The sequence below is a fragment of the Linderina pennispora genome, assembly GCF_002104995.1.
Source record: "Linderina pennispora strain ATCC 12442 chromosome Unknown DL89scaffold_1, whole genome shotgun sequence".
Lineage (NCBI taxonomy): Eukaryota > Fungi > Kickxellomycota > Kickxellomycetes > Kickxellales > Kickxellaceae > Linderina > Linderina pennispora.
Window position 1 is genome coordinate 843,598 of NW_024468249.1, and position 18,913 is coordinate 862,510.

At 48.1% G+C, this 18,913-nt stretch overlaps 7 protein-coding genes and 3 non-coding genes across 10 annotated transcripts; 6 read left to right on the forward strand and 4 right to left on the reverse strand.

Moving 5' to 3' along the window:
- Positions 1-1,839: 1,839 nt before the first annotated feature.
- DL89DRAFT_263927 (NAD(P)-binding protein) lies at positions 1,840-2,819 on the reverse strand (the record flags this gene model as incomplete). Its single annotated transcript, XM_040886026.1, has 1 exon — positions 1,840-2,819. One exon carries the CDS (start codon positions 2,817-2,819, stop codon positions 1,914-1,916), a length of 906 nt encoding a protein of 301 aa, XP_040747124.1. The 3' UTR covers positions 1,840-1,913.
- A 284-nt stretch (positions 2,820-3,103) lies between these two features.
- On the reverse strand, positions 3,104-3,176 carry DL89DRAFT_t15. Its single transcript has one exon. It is a non-coding gene; the product is annotated as a tRNA-Ala (tRNA).
- Positions 3,177-4,062: 886 nt separating this feature from the next.
- On the forward strand, positions 4,063-4,504 carry DL89DRAFT_263928 (uncharacterized protein). Its single transcript, XM_040886027.1, has one exon. It carries the CDS (start codon positions 4,067-4,069, stop codon positions 4,283-4,285), a length of 219 nt encoding a protein of 72 aa, XP_040747125.1. The 5' UTR covers positions 4,063-4,066; the 3' UTR covers positions 4,286-4,504.
- Positions 4,505-4,550: 46 nt separating this feature from the next.
- DL89DRAFT_t3 lies at positions 4,551-4,622 on the forward strand. Its single transcript has one exon. It is a non-coding gene; the product is annotated as a tRNA-Cys (tRNA).
- Positions 4,623-8,995: 4,373 nt separating this feature from the next.
- Positions 8,996-10,535, forward strand: DL89DRAFT_263930 (uncharacterized protein). The gene has a single exon (XM_040886028.1). It carries the CDS (start codon positions 9,351-9,353, stop codon positions 10,461-10,463), a length of 1,113 nt encoding a protein of 370 aa, XP_040747126.1. The 5' UTR covers positions 8,996-9,350; the 3' UTR covers positions 10,464-10,535.
- A 10-nt stretch (positions 10,536-10,545) lies between these two features.
- DL89DRAFT_263931 (uncharacterized protein) lies at positions 10,546-11,642 on the forward strand. Its single transcript, XM_040886029.1, has 2 exons — positions 10,546-10,851; positions 10,902-11,642. The coding sequence occupies exons 1-2, from the start codon at positions 10,638-10,640 to the stop codon at positions 11,234-11,236; spliced, it is 549 nt and encodes a 182-aa protein (XP_040747127.1). The 5' UTR covers positions 10,546-10,637; the 3' UTR covers positions 11,237-11,642.
- A 237-nt stretch (positions 11,643-11,879) lies between these two features.
- On the reverse strand, positions 11,880-12,689 carry DL89DRAFT_263933 (uncharacterized protein). The gene has a single exon (XM_040886030.1). It carries the CDS (start codon positions 12,433-12,435, stop codon positions 12,235-12,237), a length of 201 nt encoding a protein of 66 aa, XP_040747128.1. The 5' UTR covers positions 12,436-12,689; the 3' UTR covers positions 11,880-12,234.
- Positions 12,690-12,780: 91 nt separating this feature from the next.
- On the forward strand, positions 12,781-13,213 carry DL89DRAFT_263935 (uncharacterized protein). The gene has a single exon (XM_040886031.1). The coding sequence runs from the start codon at positions 12,991-12,993 to the stop codon at positions 13,207-13,209; it is 219 nt and encodes a 72-aa protein (XP_040747129.1). The 5' UTR covers positions 12,781-12,990; the 3' UTR covers positions 13,210-13,213.
- A 2,576-nt stretch (positions 13,214-15,789) lies between these two features.
- On the forward strand, positions 15,790-17,310 carry DL89DRAFT_263936 (uncharacterized protein). Its single transcript, XM_040886032.1, has one exon. It carries the CDS (start codon positions 15,832-15,834, stop codon positions 17,278-17,280), a length of 1,449 nt encoding a protein of 482 aa, XP_040747130.1. The 5' UTR covers positions 15,790-15,831; the 3' UTR covers positions 17,281-17,310.
- A 1,089-nt stretch (positions 17,311-18,399) lies between these two features.
- On the reverse strand, positions 18,400-18,471 carry DL89DRAFT_t14. Its single transcript has one exon. It is a non-coding gene; the product is annotated as a tRNA-Cys (tRNA).
- Positions 18,472-18,913: the final 442 nt, after the last annotated feature.

Sequence of the window (18,913 nt, forward strand, 5' to 3'; positions counted from 1 at the left end):
AGCATTGGTAACAATGGCCGTAAAGCGACGGAGCCGTTCAGGAATACTGCCTGGATCACAGAGTGACTGGAAAGTGAGTCTGAAGTTTAGAACTGCTGCGAGATCGCGGTTCAAGAGCCGAGACGAATAGGCCCACCTGTATTGTGCCATGGCCCGCTTACATGACTCGCTTGTACAGCGGAGAAGGCCATGGCACTTCACAGTTGGGTTCTTCGATCTCTGGTAGGGCCGCGGGTTGGAACATGCCGGAATGTCTACTGCAGCAGCCGATGCACCAGCAAGTGAATCAGCTGCTACTACTGCAGTTGCTGCAGTGACCTCTGTTTCATCTGATGGCATCTTCGCTGCTTCGCGTGTAGCCTTCTTGGCCAATTTTTCTCCCCTTTCTGCTGTTTTCCTTGCCTCTGTTGCTGCCCTCTTTGCTGCATTGGCCATGGTAACCTGCTCGCGTGTTTTCGAAATAAACACCTGCTTGATTATTTGCTTGTCTAAGCGCACATGGCCTGGGATCCATGATGTCCGCAGAGGCAAGCATTGGGGGGAGACTTGTCAAGCTGCTCATTCTCGATAAGCCAGCATAGGCGAATATATGCACGCAGATGCTTAAGTGGATTTACCTTGGCATCATAGTATCAGCTGTCTTTGGCGAATCTGTACTTGGCATCATAGGCATTAAGGACTGGTGACAGCCTGTTGTAGATTGCAAGCATCGGTGGGGTGAACACACTGAGATCAGAGTGCCTAGAGGCAACTGTCTGGCGGAGCTTCTGTGCAGGTGTATAGATATACACTTGACATGCATTATTGAACTCAGCCTTGGACACATTGCCCATTGTACTGTGCAGTATGTTTTTACGGCTGCGAATATCAATCAATTTGGCCGGAATCCGCTGTAGGCAAGTGCCATAGTGCAACACAATGTTGTTCTTGTATGCTGTCATCAGCTCGGTGTCAACATATGTCGCTACCTGATTCATTTCGCGTATGCCATGTAGCTCGATATCGCCATTATGTAATAGATAATCATAAATATGGTATCTAACTACATCACTGAAATCTGCGCTTGACAGTTTTGACCTGTCCTTCTGGTTAACGAAATCCTCGGCAGATATGGCCGTCTTCGCCTTCAGATTGTAGTAAATGAATAAATAAATTGAACGAAAGAATCCCTTTTTCACAAATGTTGCAGGGTCAAAAGTACCATCATAAGTTAGTTGATGGAGTAATATCCATCGTGCAAGCATGTATGTATGCTCTTTGATGGTATTGATGCTGTGTACAAATTGCTCTAGGCGGGGCAACATAGAATCATGGAAGCCAATACCACCAAGTGATGTCTTTATGACAGTAGTGCTGCGGGTAATATTCATTTGAAAAGTTCAATAGGCAAAGTAAGAAGAGAAATGATGCTGTTCGGTTTTGCTGTATTGCAGATGCATAGCATTAAGAACTTTTTATTAAAAATTATCTGGCTTGCATGGTTCTTGGGGCTTTTAGCACTGATACAGTCTCTTGGATCAGTCTATACAAACTGGATCCATTTGTGGACCCAAATGCTACTATATATATGTGTTCATAGTGTTGCGCGGTCGGCGATGACCGCCATGATGACGCCATGGAAGTTATCGAGTCGACCGACAATGAGAGCAGCTCTTGCGCTGAACCAATGGAGATATCTAGTGGAAACCAGTGACCACTACAATAACAACTTATCGCCCTGGTTTCACTGATGAGGTCAGATGCCGCATAAGATCAAAAAGGAGTTTACGGAGCAAGTCACCCAAACTCATGTTGAAGCTTAAAAATTTTATTTTTTAACTAATTTAAAAGGTTCTAGCGGACGTTCGGACACCTTTTGGACAATAAAATCTTATATATAGGTAAAGATCATGCATGTAATATCACCCTACAGCTTAGTCAACCGGGCTTCTAATCATCTTGATAACGTAATCTAAACCGGATGCGAACAGCTTGTATATGTTGCCAGCATACTTGCTCACCGTCCCACTGGCAATGTATGACGTAACATCGGCAGTCAACTTGTCGTAGAAGCAAAGCTTCAGTGCCTTGTTGCCCATTGAGATTAGCAGCGTGTCACCTGCCAGTGTCTCATCGCACACTGCCTTGATCATGGTCTTGACAACCTTGTCTGTGCTCATCAGCCCAATCTGCCTGATGAGTGGGTACGAGTTTACTAGTCGGTTGTGCGCAACCAGCGACGTGTCAGCAAAGTACGGTGCGACGGCATTAACACGTATACCCGGTGCCAGTCCGCGGCATGACGTTGTGAAGAAAATCAGGCCTGCTTTTGTAGTACCATAGCTCTCCATCAGCGAAATCGGCAATAACCCACCGACTGACGCTGTATTAACCACGACACCTTGTCTTTCTGTTTGCTTGAAATACCGGACGGCAATACGGGTCGCCACCATAGGCGCACGCAGGTTAATGTCGATGATTCTATCAAGCTCGACATCGTCGCTTTGGCTGAACAGCGAGCATTCATTAGCAATTCCAGCGTTATTGACCACAATATCGATGTATCCAAATACCTCGATTGCCTTATCAAAGTACTCTTGGATGCAGGATGCCTTACGCACATCGCAGATGACATATGCGGTTGCAGTAGTTCCGACGTGCTTGTTGATTTCTTCAGAAATCAGCTTGATGTCTGGGTTGATGTCGACCATCATTACCTGGGCTTGGCACTCTGCTAGCTGCTCCGAGAGCCGCTTGCCAAATCCACTAGCTGCACCAGTAACAATGACTACCTTACCACACAGGCTCTCTATGTATCTCTCAAAATTTGTGTAGACCATTAGGGTAGAATGGGAAAAAGCTTAATTACTATGTGTCCAAAAACAAAAGAAAGCATGAAATGATTGGGCTGCGATTGTAGCTTAGAGCAGGACATATTAACCATTAATTGGCATTTACTGCTCACATAGCCAAGTAAATACACCAACAGCACATCTAGTTAGGCATACTACCAGCAGTCCACCTATAAAATTGGGGCTTTATAAAAGAGTGACTTCTAAGCAACCCCTTCGGCCAGTAGGAACAAGCTAGAGCAAAATCATAGGCTTGACAGGCAAAACAAAAATGGAGGACCTGGGTATCGATCCCAGTGCCTCGCGCATGCTAAGCGCGCGCTCTCCCATTTGAGCTAGACCCCCTGAAACAACCGGATTAAACTAATCCGATCTGCCTACGAATTCTTGCTCTCCTAAAAAGTTGACTGTATATAATGATGTGGATTACTGTCAGTCAGCCTTTTCCATAGTTTTTGCTGCTTTAGTCCCTGGAAACATTGCCCCAGAAGTGATACCCCACGCATGTATGCCTCCTTTTATATAAATTATTGATCTATTGCCTATGCCTATTACTAATCTAATTAATAGAACTAAACTAAGAATCTGTAGGCACTAGCTAGTACCTACTTATTACTAAATATCCCTTCAGTCAACTATTAAGTATAAATTGGCTGACCTGAGATTGTAGGGGTTAGTTCTTTGAAACCAATCTCTTTATAGCTAAGAGATATGCATAGTAGGATATACTAGAGGTAGTAATATCCTTCTAGTAAAAGATAGTAATAGAATCTATTTAATACTACCTACTAATAGGGGTTTTATAGAAGTACCTTTTTGGTATTTTTATTTATTAGATACTAGTAAATAATATATAACTTATTAATTTGTTATTCTAGTATAAGATTTTTAATTTCCTAATATTTTCTTATCTGTGAATACCCTCTTCTATGAATGACCTCTATTGCGCAATAGTAGGATAGTGTTTCTGAATAGCCAATTGCATATATTATACTAGAAAAGGATCATAAATATATAGGCTCACTCTTAATAACTACAGAATAGTTAAACATATTGCAGGAGCCCCTTAAAGATTATAAGTATTTTTAGCATCTCAAAAACCATCAGATACCTTAATTTCACAGGGTATACTGTTTTGCGTGTTACAGTGCAGTATGTGGTAGAGTGGAGCAATGGCACAATCTGAAACAGGCTACTGAAAGACATCAAAACTAAAAAGGATGGAAACAACTGTTATGCTCAACTCGGATGAGCATGAACATGACGAAGCCCACCTGCGAGATCAAGATCAAGATCAAGACCCGGGCCAAGACAACGTCACACACGCACAAGGTTCCACTCGCAATATAAACACAAGTACACTGCCTCGTCTACGGAACAAGTCCGCCCTTTATGCTCCTCTTACGGATCCTAACACAGGAATTCCTATCGTATATGCTACACCTAAAGCGTAGCCAAGACACTCGTTGACTACTCCATATATATGGAGAAGTCAGACCGACAGGACAAGACAAGAAGAACAAGCCCCCGGATACTCCTTGACTCAGAACCTGTTTCCCAATATAACCCGTTACAATCCCGACCTTCTCTCCCCGACGTCTGAGCTCCGGTTCGAGCTCTTCCAACGCTAGCTCCTTTGCTAGCATATTATCACTCCCGCCGAGCGATAACACAACAAGAGCAAGTTGGATTAGCTTATTGAGCAGGATCCGATGATCAGGGGCTTTAGCTCAGTGGTAGAGCAATCGGCTGCAGTCCGATAGGTCACCGGTTCAACTCCGGTAGGTCCCTCTTTTTTGCTGAATTTTTTGCATTCTCGTTTACCAGCCTGAATGCCACCCCCAAAGTGGCCAATTCTGATTGCTGTTTTCACAAGAGTTTTTTTAAGCAGAATAAATTATATGCGTAGCAGCAACCTACACCGCCTATTAATGAAATATCTGGGAATATACATTCCAAACCGCATCTGAACTTGCAACAATGGTACGTGGCCTACCAACCAAGGTAATACACATAGCTTTAGAGTATTTGAGTATTGTCATTTTCACTGGTCCTGCCATTATTCGAAGGTGGGCTGTGGCATTGTAATGGTGCAGAACCTGTAGCCACATGCCTCAGCTGTACCTGGTTGAACCAGCCAGATCATTGCCTGGATCAGCAACTCGGAAGCAGGATCTGACATGTGCCACCGCAGCCGCAGCGGCCCATTTGCCGCTGTAGTGGCATATGGCCACCGAATTGTGCTGGTACCAACATAATGCTGATTTTAAGAAGCAGATAATGAGCATAGGAAAACAGATAAACACTGTATGAATACTTCCTAAAACGGGTCTGCGTTTTACAAGATACGGGTCTTCAGGAATGTACTCAAGCAGGAGTGACAGTGGCTTTTGTGTGTTATCTGCTTCAATACAGCAACAGCCACCTGTGTGCATGTCACTCCATCCTACAATTGCCCGTCGTCTGTGACCCAATGCTGTCACCAAGGTTAAATAGTAGTTAAACTCTGTGGTTGGTGTGTGTGCTCACGGCTCTATTGTTGTAGTAGAAGAAGGCGGATACCAGTAGACAAAGATAGGGCTTGTTTCCATCGCCACATCCTGTTTGCCTGGCAACCTCTGTTTACTATTTCCTTTTAAAGTTTTGGCAAGTTAGAGTCCTGTTCCTCAATGGGTATCATCAGCTTCCCCTGTTCACAACGGCATTTAAAGTGAAGTCCATTGAATCGCCAATGAATGGTGGAAGTATGAACAATCACACGTGTGGTTTGTTGGTGAAGATACGATAATAACTGGTCATGGTATTCGATGGTTCACATCTGTTGCAGTGCGCAATGCCACATTCGGGCTTGTATTCCCTCCACATCACCTATATTTGGTCTATTTTCAAAGTGCCACCCGTTTTTGTCAGTGTGCAGCTATTCGCCGAAGCGCTGGTTGAGAAAGAGTGTGAGCACCGAATTCCGCTGACTGCAGACTGAAGCGATTTTCAGCACCAGGATTGCACGATTGCCTCGAGATGGTCTGCGTGCGTCAATAGATATGGTAGAGGAACGACTCATAGTGCTTGATATTCGATGCTGTGACCATGCATTAAGGAAGCTCTGCGCACTCGGGTCTTCAGGAGAGATATTGCAAATTGCAAATCTTCGGTTGAAGGAGAAAAAGGACAGCTAGCGTGCGCCGAATGAGCCTAGGAAAGCAGGCCGTTGGGGGGTGTGGGGCTTTTCGGGAAGGGTGAACCCGGGTAGAACTGATGATGATCGGTGTGACTCTTAGGCGAATGAGCGTCCGTGTCCTGCTGACGGCCCCAATGTGGGAAAAAGGGCGAGCCAAGCATACGAATGCAAATCGTACCGCACCTGCAAGGTATTGGGTACCTTCATGATGTCCTGAAGTGGCAATGGGCGGATCAGGCTCCGACCATGACATCGAACCAAAGAACCCACCCATTCGCTGCTGCTGCGAGCACGATCTGCGGTCATGGCCACCACCTGCCAGCCCTCAGTGTCACTATAAAATATTGTCCGTTCTCCCAATGATTTCTAGCGGGTGCTCTTGGCCCGTCTATGCCGGAGGAACGGACAATAATTGCTGGTGAGGATAGTGCTCATCTGTTTGCTCGCCCGTCGGCCACACAGCACCAGTCGATTTTTGCGCAACCAGTGGACGATAGAGAGAAAATTAAATAAACAACTTCCAACGCCAAATCAATTGCGTCTTAGTATATTCGCTTATTCATGCAACCAGGAACTGTCCACATTGCGCTGACGGAACACTCCTGGTGCTATGCGTAGCTGGCATTTGACACAATTATTTACCAGTCCAAAAATGGCCAGGCAAGACACCTGGGTGTTGAGGTCAGGAATTGTTTTGATCCCGCCTTTGAGATGAAGGCGCAATTGCAGTATGCTCTTGCGGCATCCCTCGTCGCGGACATGTGGTCCTGGGGCCACGGCTGTATGGCTGCATAGCTGTATGCCAAGCCGGGGCCCCAAGGGCTTGTTTTGTAACCAAATGCAAACACGCCATCACCGATATATAACAAAGAGGCAGGCAGCCAGTTTTGGGCAATTGCGTCGACAGCTCCTGGCACGGTGTGCTGCTTCTCCTGAGTCCTAGGGGGAATACCCGTACATGCGTCGGCTGAAATCCGGATGGCATATTGTCCATGCAACGGCGCCACCTAATATATTTCGTGGTCCATTGTGCCCCGTGCACTCTGCGTACATGAACAGCATTTACAGGATCCGGTTTGGGTAGCAGCAAATTAGGTCCAATGCGCCTCCTTTTTACCCGCCTGCTTCACCTTCTGCTTCAACCAACTTGGAGGACTCGGTCTGGGAAAGCGCAGAACCGATCATATTCAGTGTTGTCCGTCTGTTTGTCCATGCATGGGGCTATTCTCAATCCACAAAGAGTAATGGCTGGGCTGGATGGCTCTAAACACCAACGTATAAATCCTGCGAACAAAGCACACACACTGCCCTGTTTATTTTGTTGGCACGGCTGCTCCTGCCATCTCCCTTTCATGCAGCGTCTGCGTATGGATTGCACGCTTCAGGTTTTCAAACAGATATTGTTTCTTGGTGTGTCCCTTTTCACTACATGCGCATAGGGGTGCCTCATAGCTCACACCACCAGCCGATCCAGCCAGCTCGGTCATGGGCAAAGGGGACCGACTGGACAGCGAGGTGGGGGAAGAGAGGGGTGAGCATAGGATGCAGATATTGTGTGTGCCGAAAGAAGGATCCGGCATTATCCCTGACCTTCTCCCTCTCCTTGTATTCAGTTGAACCGACAATGATTACAGCCTTTTAGCTAGACAGACTGCAAGCGCATGCACTTTCTGTTGTCTCCGCTTCCTGGGATTCATTTGTCCAGCTTCGTGCCTGTCCCTCTTTTTTATTACCTCCCTATTCCCTCCAACGGACAGTAGCGCACTGCACCATTTTGTTTTGATTTCAAGTGGCAGCAAGTGGTGTGAGGGCATGGTTAAGGAAGGGCGGTGGGCAACAAAAAAGGGAGCCCACACCTTTCATCTGTGAACATGGGTTGGTGAACCGTGCCAGAACAGCTGGTATTTTTCGAGGTGACAGGGCAACACGAAGGCACACACACACACCACGCTGGGACGGCAATTGCATTCAAACCTGCTAGTCACGTCACAGACTCGGCCCGGCATCCACTGATGCCTGGAGAGATGACAACTTGCTGTGTGCCCCGGACAGTAGAGACATCACTTACTATTCTTTTTCCCAAACCGCAATTCGCTGGCCTCAATTTTTGTTGACCCGTTGCACTGTTACTAATTTTTCTACGTTGTCACACAGTGCGGTTTCCGAGAACAAGGCGGAGGAGGGAGACAGGACGGCGCGCGCGCGGTAAACAACTGGTAATGACATAAAACCAGTTTTCTCTTTACTGACATCACTCGACATGGACCTGGCCTATGAAAGGTAGATCTGGTGCAGCGTCCGCTTGGTTCGACAGTGCCAGTGAGAAGAGCGAGGTGGCCGCAAAAGACATTGAAACTCATGCATGGGCAGCCTGTTAATCGCCAGATGCTGCTGGCAGCGGCCGATCTCTGCTTTTTCCTATCCCTGAGCGATTGCAACACTCATCGCTGTGGCCTGGTTGAGTTGCCAAAAGCAGCTGCAATGTAGTACACTAACGCTCCTGTTTCGCATCTGCATTGAGGTTCCACTGGTCACCGTTGCTGCCAAGTCCGTCTGCTCGCATTGCCTCGTCAGAGCAGCTTGTGCTCTCCCCACAATCCCAAAGGGTCCCCCTTCCACTAGCGGCTGTGTCGGGTTTCCTGCTTGTTTTGGTGCGAATGGCTATGTCCATGCCTGTGTCTGTGTCTGTGTCTGTGCCTGTGTATGTCAGCATCTGCGGCCGTGGTTGCAGAGGCGCCATGTCACAGCGCTCTAACTCATCCACATTGGCACGCCAGGGCCATGCACAGTGGGCTTGAGGGGGCGGTTGTTTACCGAGCGACAAGGAGGGGCGATCACCCACCCCTTCTCGCATCCCGCCACCCGATGGACTTTGTCCCCGGTTCCCCCTTTTTGTACCAGTGAGCTCCGCCACTCGACCAACAAACAAATAGAAACGGCCCGGTAGATCGACCCCTCCCCTCTACACCCCCCGCTCCTCGTATCAGAAACCATTTTACCTTATTCTGACTACGACGGGCGACGCATGCTGGCCATTTTCCTGTACTTTGAAGAGAGTGTGGGTTGGTAATCCAGCAGGCAAGCAAAAGGCGCTCAGGCTCCTGCCTCTGCGCCCGCCGTTTATATAGAAGCGCCTTGATTCCTCCCCCTTTTCCCTTTCCTCTGGCGGGTACCTGACCTTGTTTTTAATTGCTGAGCTCGTGTATTCTTTTCCTCTACCTGCATCACCACTGTCCTTTTTAGTCCTTCTCTTCTTGCTCTTATTAAAAATACTCCTGAAGGTTGGTTCTCCCTCCACTCGTCTGTACATTGACATCTACCCCACATCTCTTATTCCCACAATGAACCCTGCAATCACCACTCCTGGAAGCACCCGCTCTTCGCCGGGTCTCTTCAACCACATCAACCACTCGGCGGCTACGGGTCCCGCAACCATGCGGACCCCGATGCACCTGGGTCTCTCCGAGTGCTCTTACGCTCGGCCGCCACCCCTGAAGTGCGCACGCCATTCAATTCCGTCGTTGTCAACAAAGACTGCCGACGGAAGCAGAGTCAGCATCCTCAATGACTCTGACCAGGATCCCGCTGCCACACACGACCGCAAGCGGTGCTTGTCTGTTCCTGGGCCCTCGCCCGTGTACTCAACGGCTAGCTACAGCCCGTTCCGCGCCCAGTCAACACCTGGCGCCACACCGCAACAGGCCCCGTCATCGCTGCCTTCCCTGAACACGCTGGTCCAGGCTGTGGGACTAGTGACATCCGAGTCATCAGCAGTGCCCCCGCCGGCTAACAATCGGACGCACAGCCTCCCTGTGATGCCGCTCCACCGCCAGGCACCGCCTCCGCCTCCCACACAGACCAACAAGACCATGGCCAAGCGCAAGTACAAGTGCACATTCACCGGGTGCGGCAAAGCGTTCACCACCAGCGGCCACCTGGCCCGCCACCAGCGGATACACACGGGCGAGAAGAACTTCCCCTGCCTGTTCCCGGGCTGCACCAGCCGCTTCTCGCGGCAAGACAACATGATGCAGCACTACCGCACACACTTGTCGTCAAAGTCGCGGCGAAATGGCAGCCCGCGCAAAGTTGTCTTCCTCGACCCTGTTGTCGACCCGTACCGGGCGAGCCCTAGCATGTATGGCACACCAAACTATGCCAACACTGCCCCTGTCCACCATCCCTATGCCCATCCCCATGCCCATCCCCACCATGCCCAGCGGTACTCGGCGAGCGTGCCGACATCTGTCCCCCAGCAATATCAGCAGCCGCAGGTGACTGGTCAGCGGGCACCAGCTCAGCCGTATGGGCTTCCGGCAGTCCACATGCTGGCAGCTAATAATGTCGCTCCGGGATCCCCGGCGACATCGCACGAGTACCATCACAGCATGCCCAAGCAGCCGTCTACTGCGGCTCCCCGCACCGCGGCTGCTGGCCCCATGGCTTACTACTGAGGCACTTTGCACCAATTCATCACAAGCATGCATCATTCAACCCGCGCGCAGTAAATGCATTAATTTTTCCTTGCTTTACGTTTCCATACATTTGCAATTTGACACCGTACAAAGCCCACTACTCCGTCCCTGACACCAGCATCGACACCTGTTTTTCTTCTCTGTCCGGCTGATATGTCGTGCCGCACTCGAATTCTGTGCAAGAGCCCATGGCAAGCGACAATCACCAGACGCAACCATGCAAGAGGCGATGGCAAGCACACTCTGGCAGCAAAACAACAACGCATGTCGTCCTTATGCTTGTTGTCCATGCACCTGGTGACCTGGCCAAAGTACTCATGTGCGCTTTATGCTCAGTGGAGCAGGCATACAGATGCGATCTACCGTCGTCCGCCCCTACTCCAAGCTCCATTCCCAACCCTTCTCGGCTGGAAACAGCTTTTAAACAAGGATCCGGATACATAATTGCGTGCAGACCAGTATGTGCTGATCGGCAGGACAAAGGCCAGCAAGGCCGGCTGGCCAGTCTCTGGATATATTGTGGCCTTGAGAGTTTAGACGATTTCGCAAGGAGAAGTGGGCAGACATACGCGCGGCTGCTCTTCGGTATGTTTGTAGAATGGAGAAACGCAAATCGTCGCCGCGGATCGCCGCTGTGTATGCCGACAAGAGTGGTGATGTCCCTGGCCCAAGAGACAAAGGTTTCTGCTCAGCTGCAGCTCAAGCCATGCGTGCTCTCCCCGTCCCGATGCATGCGCTTGCACGACCCTTGAAAGGGGTAAAAATAGAACCGCCATGTCCCTTTTAATTCGCACTGAATGCGAACATTGGTTCCTTCCAAATGCTGCCGCGGCGGGTGCTCGATGTGCATGCCTATTGCGTACCCGATGCCTGCGCGTGTGAAATCGCTGATTCGTCGGTCCATCGCACTGTGGGTGAAGGATGGCGGCTGCGATTTCTGTTCTGTGTTCTTTGGCTGTGGTGGGCTTTGTAGACACAAGGGGGAATCCCACTGGCTGGCGCCCTGACTGCTTGCTGTTGGCACGGCTTTCCCCGATCCTCGCCCCTCGCTAATCGGGTTTCAAGCGTGTTTGCTGTCCGTCAATGACATAATTCGCTGATCTCTTGGCCAAGCCAGACCCAATGGCCGAAACTGGAGCCACACTGAGAGCCATGCTGCGCTACATGCAGTGGGCCATCACTGATGGCTGCTGCCATGGTGCAGGCACAGCATGGAATCTATGCAGCACAGCATGGATTGCACACAAGCTCATAAACAAAGATGCCTTGCCAGCATCGGCTACCCCCTGCCCATACCCGCAGCTGCTAATTCTAGCGCGATCGCCACCACAGCCCACATCATCTCCAGACAGTGAGAACCACGCACTATCATCCTTGCGTGCAGCGCACTTCCAATGCAGACATTTGTTTTGGTTTTGTATATTTGCCCGTTTGCAAAAAGGAGATCCGCACAGCTGGGCCTTGCCAAGCGACCTTGCCAGGGACGCCCAGAAGCAAACAAAACAACACCCAGGAAACTTGATTCTACTATCACCCGGCGCATTATTTTGTTCTTGGATACGGCCCCTTGCGTTCCTAGCAAATCCCGCCGGCGACGCACTGAGGAACCGCGTGCACTGGCAGATTAAGGCAGCGCAGGATGCGCGGTGGTGTCGATCGCGGCCGCCCCTTCTGCGGTGAATTTTTTGTCTTGTTGATTTAAGCACAGCCAACGCCCAGTCGATGCTGACAAATTGACATTTGGGGAGGGCTATGCATATCCGAACCTCCCCTCCTGCTTCTGTGAGAGCGCTATGCCCTGCGATCCAGCCTTGGCGCGGGGGACTAGATCTGTGTAGCAGACGGGCGATTTCCCTATTCTCCATTCGGTGATGACTCCTGCTGCCTCGGAGCCTTTGCCAGCTCCGTCTCCATTCCAAGTGTGTGCGAGCCACGCCCTCGCCACAGGCATCCCCAATTTTTCGATTATTGCCCGGGGACGCTATTTACATTAGCGAATGCCTCGGCAGCCGGGTTCTCTATGGGCTCATATATATAGCAGCCACTATACTAGACGGCTAATTGGCCAAGTGCACATGACGTCGTGGCCGCATGTCTTGGCCCTCGGCTGCTCTCCGATTGGCATGGAACCTTGCTGCAGGACACGTCGCGAGTCATTGACTACAATAAAATAGATTCAGGGATACGTGCTGTCCACAAATAAATTGCTCCCTTCCCGGCATCGCCGCAGCCGCAGCCATTCAGCACTGCACTGCCAGTTCCACGCTCCGGTACGGCTGGGCATGCAGTCGCCCAGGCACAATGCCAGCCATTTCGCTCTTCTTCGAATGCCCGCTCCCTCCCCTCCCCCGACAGGCCATCCTGCTTTATTTCTGGCACCCACATCCCTTGCAGCTTGGAAGGAGAATGTAAAAAATTTATGCACAATGCATGTGGGTGTCCTGCCCATCCATTATCGTTGAGCTTTTCCCGCATATAGTGGGCGTCTCGGCAAATGAAGGGTCATATGGGTACCCCTACCCTTTATTTTTGGTTTTTGCAGGATGCTGGATGCGCTCAGAGTGACACGCCCGCCAGCACAAGGGCCAGCAGGACGCAGGGCAGTGTGACTTATGCAAGGCGGGATGCAGATTGGCAACCTCCCGCCTGCCAAATTCATCAGCCCTTGAATGCAACCTCCATTGTCGTTGCTGCAGCCACCCCGGCATCCCGTGCTACTAGATGACAACCCCTCTCACTGCTCTATTCCAGCAATAGCGCCTTTCGCTGTCCCTTCAATTTAAGCAGCGAGTGCATTAATTGTCGTAAACACCCAGTCATGTGAGTATCGGCAACTAGTGTTTTGTGAATCGACAAGAGCGCTGTGGCTGGGCCCCTTGTCACAACGTCAACTGCGCTTTCTCCGGCCACTCGGGAAAGAAAAAGGGAGGGAAGGCATCCCTTGCGTGCCCATTTCTATTTCCAGCCATGCAGCTCCATTCTGCAACGCCACTCGATTTCCGATTTATGTCCGCAAGCAATATTTGCGCACAGCCTTCTCATTTCACACTCATTGTTGCGGGCGAATAGAGGGACCCACATTTATATTGCACCGAACCAGCTCCAAACACAGCAACGCGGTGGTGACAATTCGCACTTGTCGTGTAACCTGATGCTGCCGCACGCTTGAACTAATAAGGAAAATAGTTCGACTAGAAAAGCATCTACAGCCAGCCAACAGACAACAGAACTGAGTGATTCAAAACACAGTTTGACAACCCCCTTGAATTCGACTTCATATGGCAACACAAGCACACATGTCGATACCAGAAGAGTCAGAAGTAGTAGTGTTGTGTCGGTCGACTATGTAGGGGTTTTTAAATGTATATTTAATACTGAAGAAAAGAGAGAAAAGGGAATAGACGAGTTGCGCAGGGGAGTTTTTAATACTGCCATTTGTGCAACTTATCAGAGGCTAGACTCTACCTCCATATCGTAGGCTGTAGCGGGGCTCTCGTTGGCGCCTGGATTTCTGTCACCTGATTCGGCTGACATGTCGATGTCAGGGACAGCCGCATCGGGCGCGCAACAGTAGTTACCTGATTGGGGTACAAACAAAAAGCTACACAACGCATCGATTTTGAACACACTTGTCAATGTTTCATGGAATAAATGTTCTCGAGCTTTATGGAAAACTGAGATGGAAAAATAACTGAGGAGAGAAGGCGGGATTGGGTGGTTCTGGATGTCAAAATTTTGTGTGGTTGATTTAGTGTGGTGGTTTTGAAATGCGTTGCCATTTCGAGGCCAACAACACTTACTACGCTTAGCAACAACCAGCTCAATTTCTAGCACAGATAGCAATATCGATAAGAATATTTCTAACAGACATTTGCTTCATAGCATTGCTTGCAGTTCTACAGATGCTGGCTGATACATATACGAATGGAACAAATAATAGGGATAAGAGTCTTGAGTCCTCCATTTTTAGCTGATTGCAAGTGGTAGGTGTCAACTTATATCAACCCAAGTCATCACTTTGTGTGAGGACAAGGAGAACTGAAACAATAAGATGAAAAATTGTTTATTAGCATATATGGAGGGAAGTAGGTGTAATATCAACAGAGGAGAATAATGGGCTGTTTGGGGCTTGGGGCTATTGCAAGAGTGAGGTAAAACTTGAGCATGGTGGCGCAGGGCGGCGTTGGCGGCCTGATGTCAACAAGAACAGCAACCCAACACCGCTTCGTTTGATCCTGAGCGTATTTGGAGAACCAGCACAAAAGGTCATGTCAATTGCATTGGCCAGTGCACTTCAGCCGAAGCATTCCAAATTGAGCGTGTTGGTTTGGAGTTTTACTATGTATTTTTATGGGGTTAAAAGCTATTATTAAAAGAACAAAAACGGATAAAAGGAGGAAAAACAAGGGCATATGGCAAACGACATATGCCATATGGCTGTGTCCTAGCCAGGGCAGGTTCCATCGTTTGTTTGATGCAAAACGCATTCTCTGACCAAACACAGCCATTGTCAGGCTCATAGGCTGGGGTCTGGTCACCCAATATCCTTAGCAAGATCATAGCACCCGTTGCCGTCTGGAATACCAACGTCATAATTATTGTTGTTGTCGGTACTCGGATTTGGCAGAACGCAATAGGTTGACCAGTGCCAATGGCTAAGCATATATGTGCGCCAATGCAGCCGCATAGCACATTTTTCGCTTTCGCATTCTCTTTCTGGTATTAACACCAATTTCAAAATCTTTATGCATACACATCACAACGGATGCAATGTCTGTAGCAACAAGCATTACCTCGCAGCTAGCTTTATGTACCTCTATTCAAAATGACTGATTCACCCAACAGTATGTATGGTAATACCACCATGTGGTATTGGTGATGCCTTTATAGCCCATTGTGAACCAAAGTTGTTGGGGATTCATCGCTGTTTACACCTAGCAGATCGAGTACTGATCCGCAAGCTTCCGGCTCATCGTGGATCCAAATCAGGCAAGTGGAAATTGCGTTTCACAACCTCATGCATGTGCATTCAAGGCCCATACATGAAAATCTCCAAACATTTGCACTGCTATTGGTTGAGGAAAAAGTAGGAATGAGGAGATAAGCACAAATCAAGGATTCTGCAGCAATAACCAGGCATATGCTCCAAGTGAAGGTCATTATCAATCCTTCAGCACACTATTGTTGGCACCAGTTGATTTCTCTTGCCAGCAGCAAAGCAGCAATATATAAGAGACCCCATAAGTACAGTGCGCTTAGCGCCGTTGGAAATACGACTGTTTTTCACTTTGCTATTCCGCTACTTGTTTGCTTGCTAACCCTTTCCCCTAAACTTGTGTCGCAGAAAATGGACGATTTACTGGACAAAATTGAATCCGGTGTCTATCCGCTCAGTGCTTTTGATGAAATTATCTCCTATGTCAATATCCGCCACGTAAACTTTTATTCAAACCGAGATGCCACTACCGATTTTATGCCGGCCGATAAGCTTGAGACGGCGTTCTACAAGACACTCAGCCTGTTCCCTCTTTTTGTCGGTGACCTTTCCCAACGAGCTGACGGCCGCATGGAGATTGTTATAGACAAGGATAATCTCAACATTCCCGGTTACATGGAGTCGCAATCTGATGTTTCTTTCAGCGACATTGAGTCACTCAGCTTTAATCAGTCGACATGGCCAACCAACTTGTCAACCACTGGTACTATTGCATGCCCTGACGCTGAAACAAACCGGATTAAGCTCGCCAACATACACGTAATACGTCTGAAGGACAATAGTGGCGTCATCATATCGACCAGTTTTGCCCACGCAGTCACAGACGGATATGGTTGCTTCGAGTTTCTTAACTGCTGGGGAGACCAGACCCGTGCGCTTATTACTGGACAGCCGGTACAAGAAAGCAGGTATTGCTTTGATCGTGCTGTTATCCGTAGGCTAATGCCTAGCGAACGGGCTCCACTTAACCAAACCACGCGGGACATGTACACTAAAAGTTCGTATTTGACAAACTGGATAAGCTGGCTCTCTCCAAGTATGCGTGGAAAACTGATGCGCTACTCGAGCAGCAAGAATCCAGTCGAAGGCTGCCTATTCCGAATTCCACGCGTCAAACTTGATGAGCTTCGCAGCCAAGTGCTCAACTATGTCCCTCCTGGAACCCGCATCTCGGATAACGATCTCATTTCGGCACTAACGTACAAAGTACTAACGCAGGCCACAATGGAGGCTACTGGCGGTGGATCTGGGTGGATCTCAAGTGCTATCAGTCGCGCGATGGGAATAAAGGACGGACACTGCCTTGGAATATCTTGCGATGTCCGCCACCGCCTTGGTATGGAGGATTTAAACTATATCGGAAATCCAATCCATCAGGTTTTCATCCCTACTTCAGCTGAATACGCTACAAGGCGAATTAGCCCAGAAGCATTGGCCACAATTGCTTTCCAGGTGCGTCAGGCAGTGTCACTCGCAACACCCCCATACATTGGATCGCTCTATGAGCTTTTAGAGTCCGGAGGTACTAGCCTGGGCAACTTCATCGTTGGCATGACTTCCTACAGGCTTACTCTTTGGATATCAAATCAGACCCGGTTCGGTATCTACAAGGCAGATTTCGGCAATGGTGTGCAGAGCTTTGCTACTATAATTCCGGATTTTGGAGAAGGCTCCATCATTCTTCTACCCTCACCACCACCATGCAAGGATGTGCTTGTCAACTTGACGGTGTCACCCAAAGTCAAGGAAAATATTTTGAAAAACGAATTTTGGACAAACATTGCCGAGTTTTTTTTCTAACAAAGCGTAGCAATTTGCATAAAATATCAGCCATGGATACTATCAGATATACTATTGCAGCCCAATATTTAGCAAGTAGATCACCAAACACCAAGTGGTTGGGCCTGCCAGTTAAACTTAATACACAATCAATTCAGAGACAAGCACCCACCTATGATACTGTATACACAGCTGATACTGGATGTACCATATCTGATTCAGAGCAGATCTTGAGGCCTATACCTACAGTGGAAGGCTAGAACGAGAGGTTGGTATTGGTTACTTCTTAATGCAAGGGGAGGAGTCAGTGAGCATAGGTATTTTGCGAATGCTTTATGCGCAAGGAGAGCAAGAAAGAATTATGAACATCTTCGCACTCAGACTCTGGATTAGTATTAGGGACTCGTTGCATGGCTGATAGGTGTGATGTAGGTCGAAAGCACAGTGGGTGGTATAGGGCAAGAGAAAGAAATAAGGAATAAGTAGCGAAAGATACCTTATATATGAGTATGTGTGTAACTTTCGTGTAGCGCAGATTCTGAATAAGCTGTCAAGCGATGGTATCAATCCAGAAATATGCGAGCGTTGTGAGCGTATCAGCAATAGAGAGTGACAGAGTCAAGGAATATATATTGATAAAGGAAAGCTAAAGAGATGTAAGAAAGGAAAGGCGAGCAAAAAGGTTTTATACCATCGTTCAGATGGCACAACTAAAAAGAAGAAGAGAAAAAACAGGATAAAAAGCTATGTAGTTCACAGTAATCAGATCTTGAGATCCCAACAAGGTGAGCAGGTCGACTTGTTATTTGCAGCATCATCTTTGCAATTTTAAATAGTATAAATATTGGTTGTTGGCCAGAATAGCATATTGTCCAATCTGTGGTCAGTATTTTTGCCTACTCCCTTTGCCTATACCTGAAATCCATCGGTCTTCTGGATAGCTCCAGACTTCAGGAATAACACCTCGATATCTCAGTGTACGCTTTGATGCACTTGCAAAAACGAGGCAGATACTCGGTGGATTATTATTACCGAGGCATAGTTCAACAAGTATACTCTTGTGAAAACAGCAATCAGAATTGGCCACTTCGGGGGCGGCATTCAGGCTGGCAAACGAGAATGCAAAAATTCAGCAAAAAGAGGGACCTACCGGAGTTGAACCGGTGACCTATCGGACTGCAGCCGATTGCTCTACCACTGAGCTAAAGCCCCTGATCATCGGATCCTGCTCAACAAGCTAACCCAATTTGCTCTTGTTGTTTCCATCCTTTTTAGGTTTAATGTCTTTCAGTAGCCTGTTTCAGATTATGCCATTGCTCCACTCTACCACATACTGCACTGTAACGCGCAAAACAGTGTACCCTGTGAAATTAAGGTATCTGATGGTTTTTGAGGTGCTAAAAATAACTAGTGGCCAAATACTGCTTTGAAAATGATTATTTAAATAAGCAACTAATAAAATAACAAATTACTAAAACTTATATCTAAGAATAACCCCTTTTAGATAGCTTCAAATAGACCCAAGAGTTGTAGTATAAGCAAAAAAGTATTATCCTTATATACCTTATTGCTACTAATGATGTATGATATGCATAAATAGTTATAGTAATAATAGCATCTGTTATTATTATGCATCAAATAATTCTTTATGATA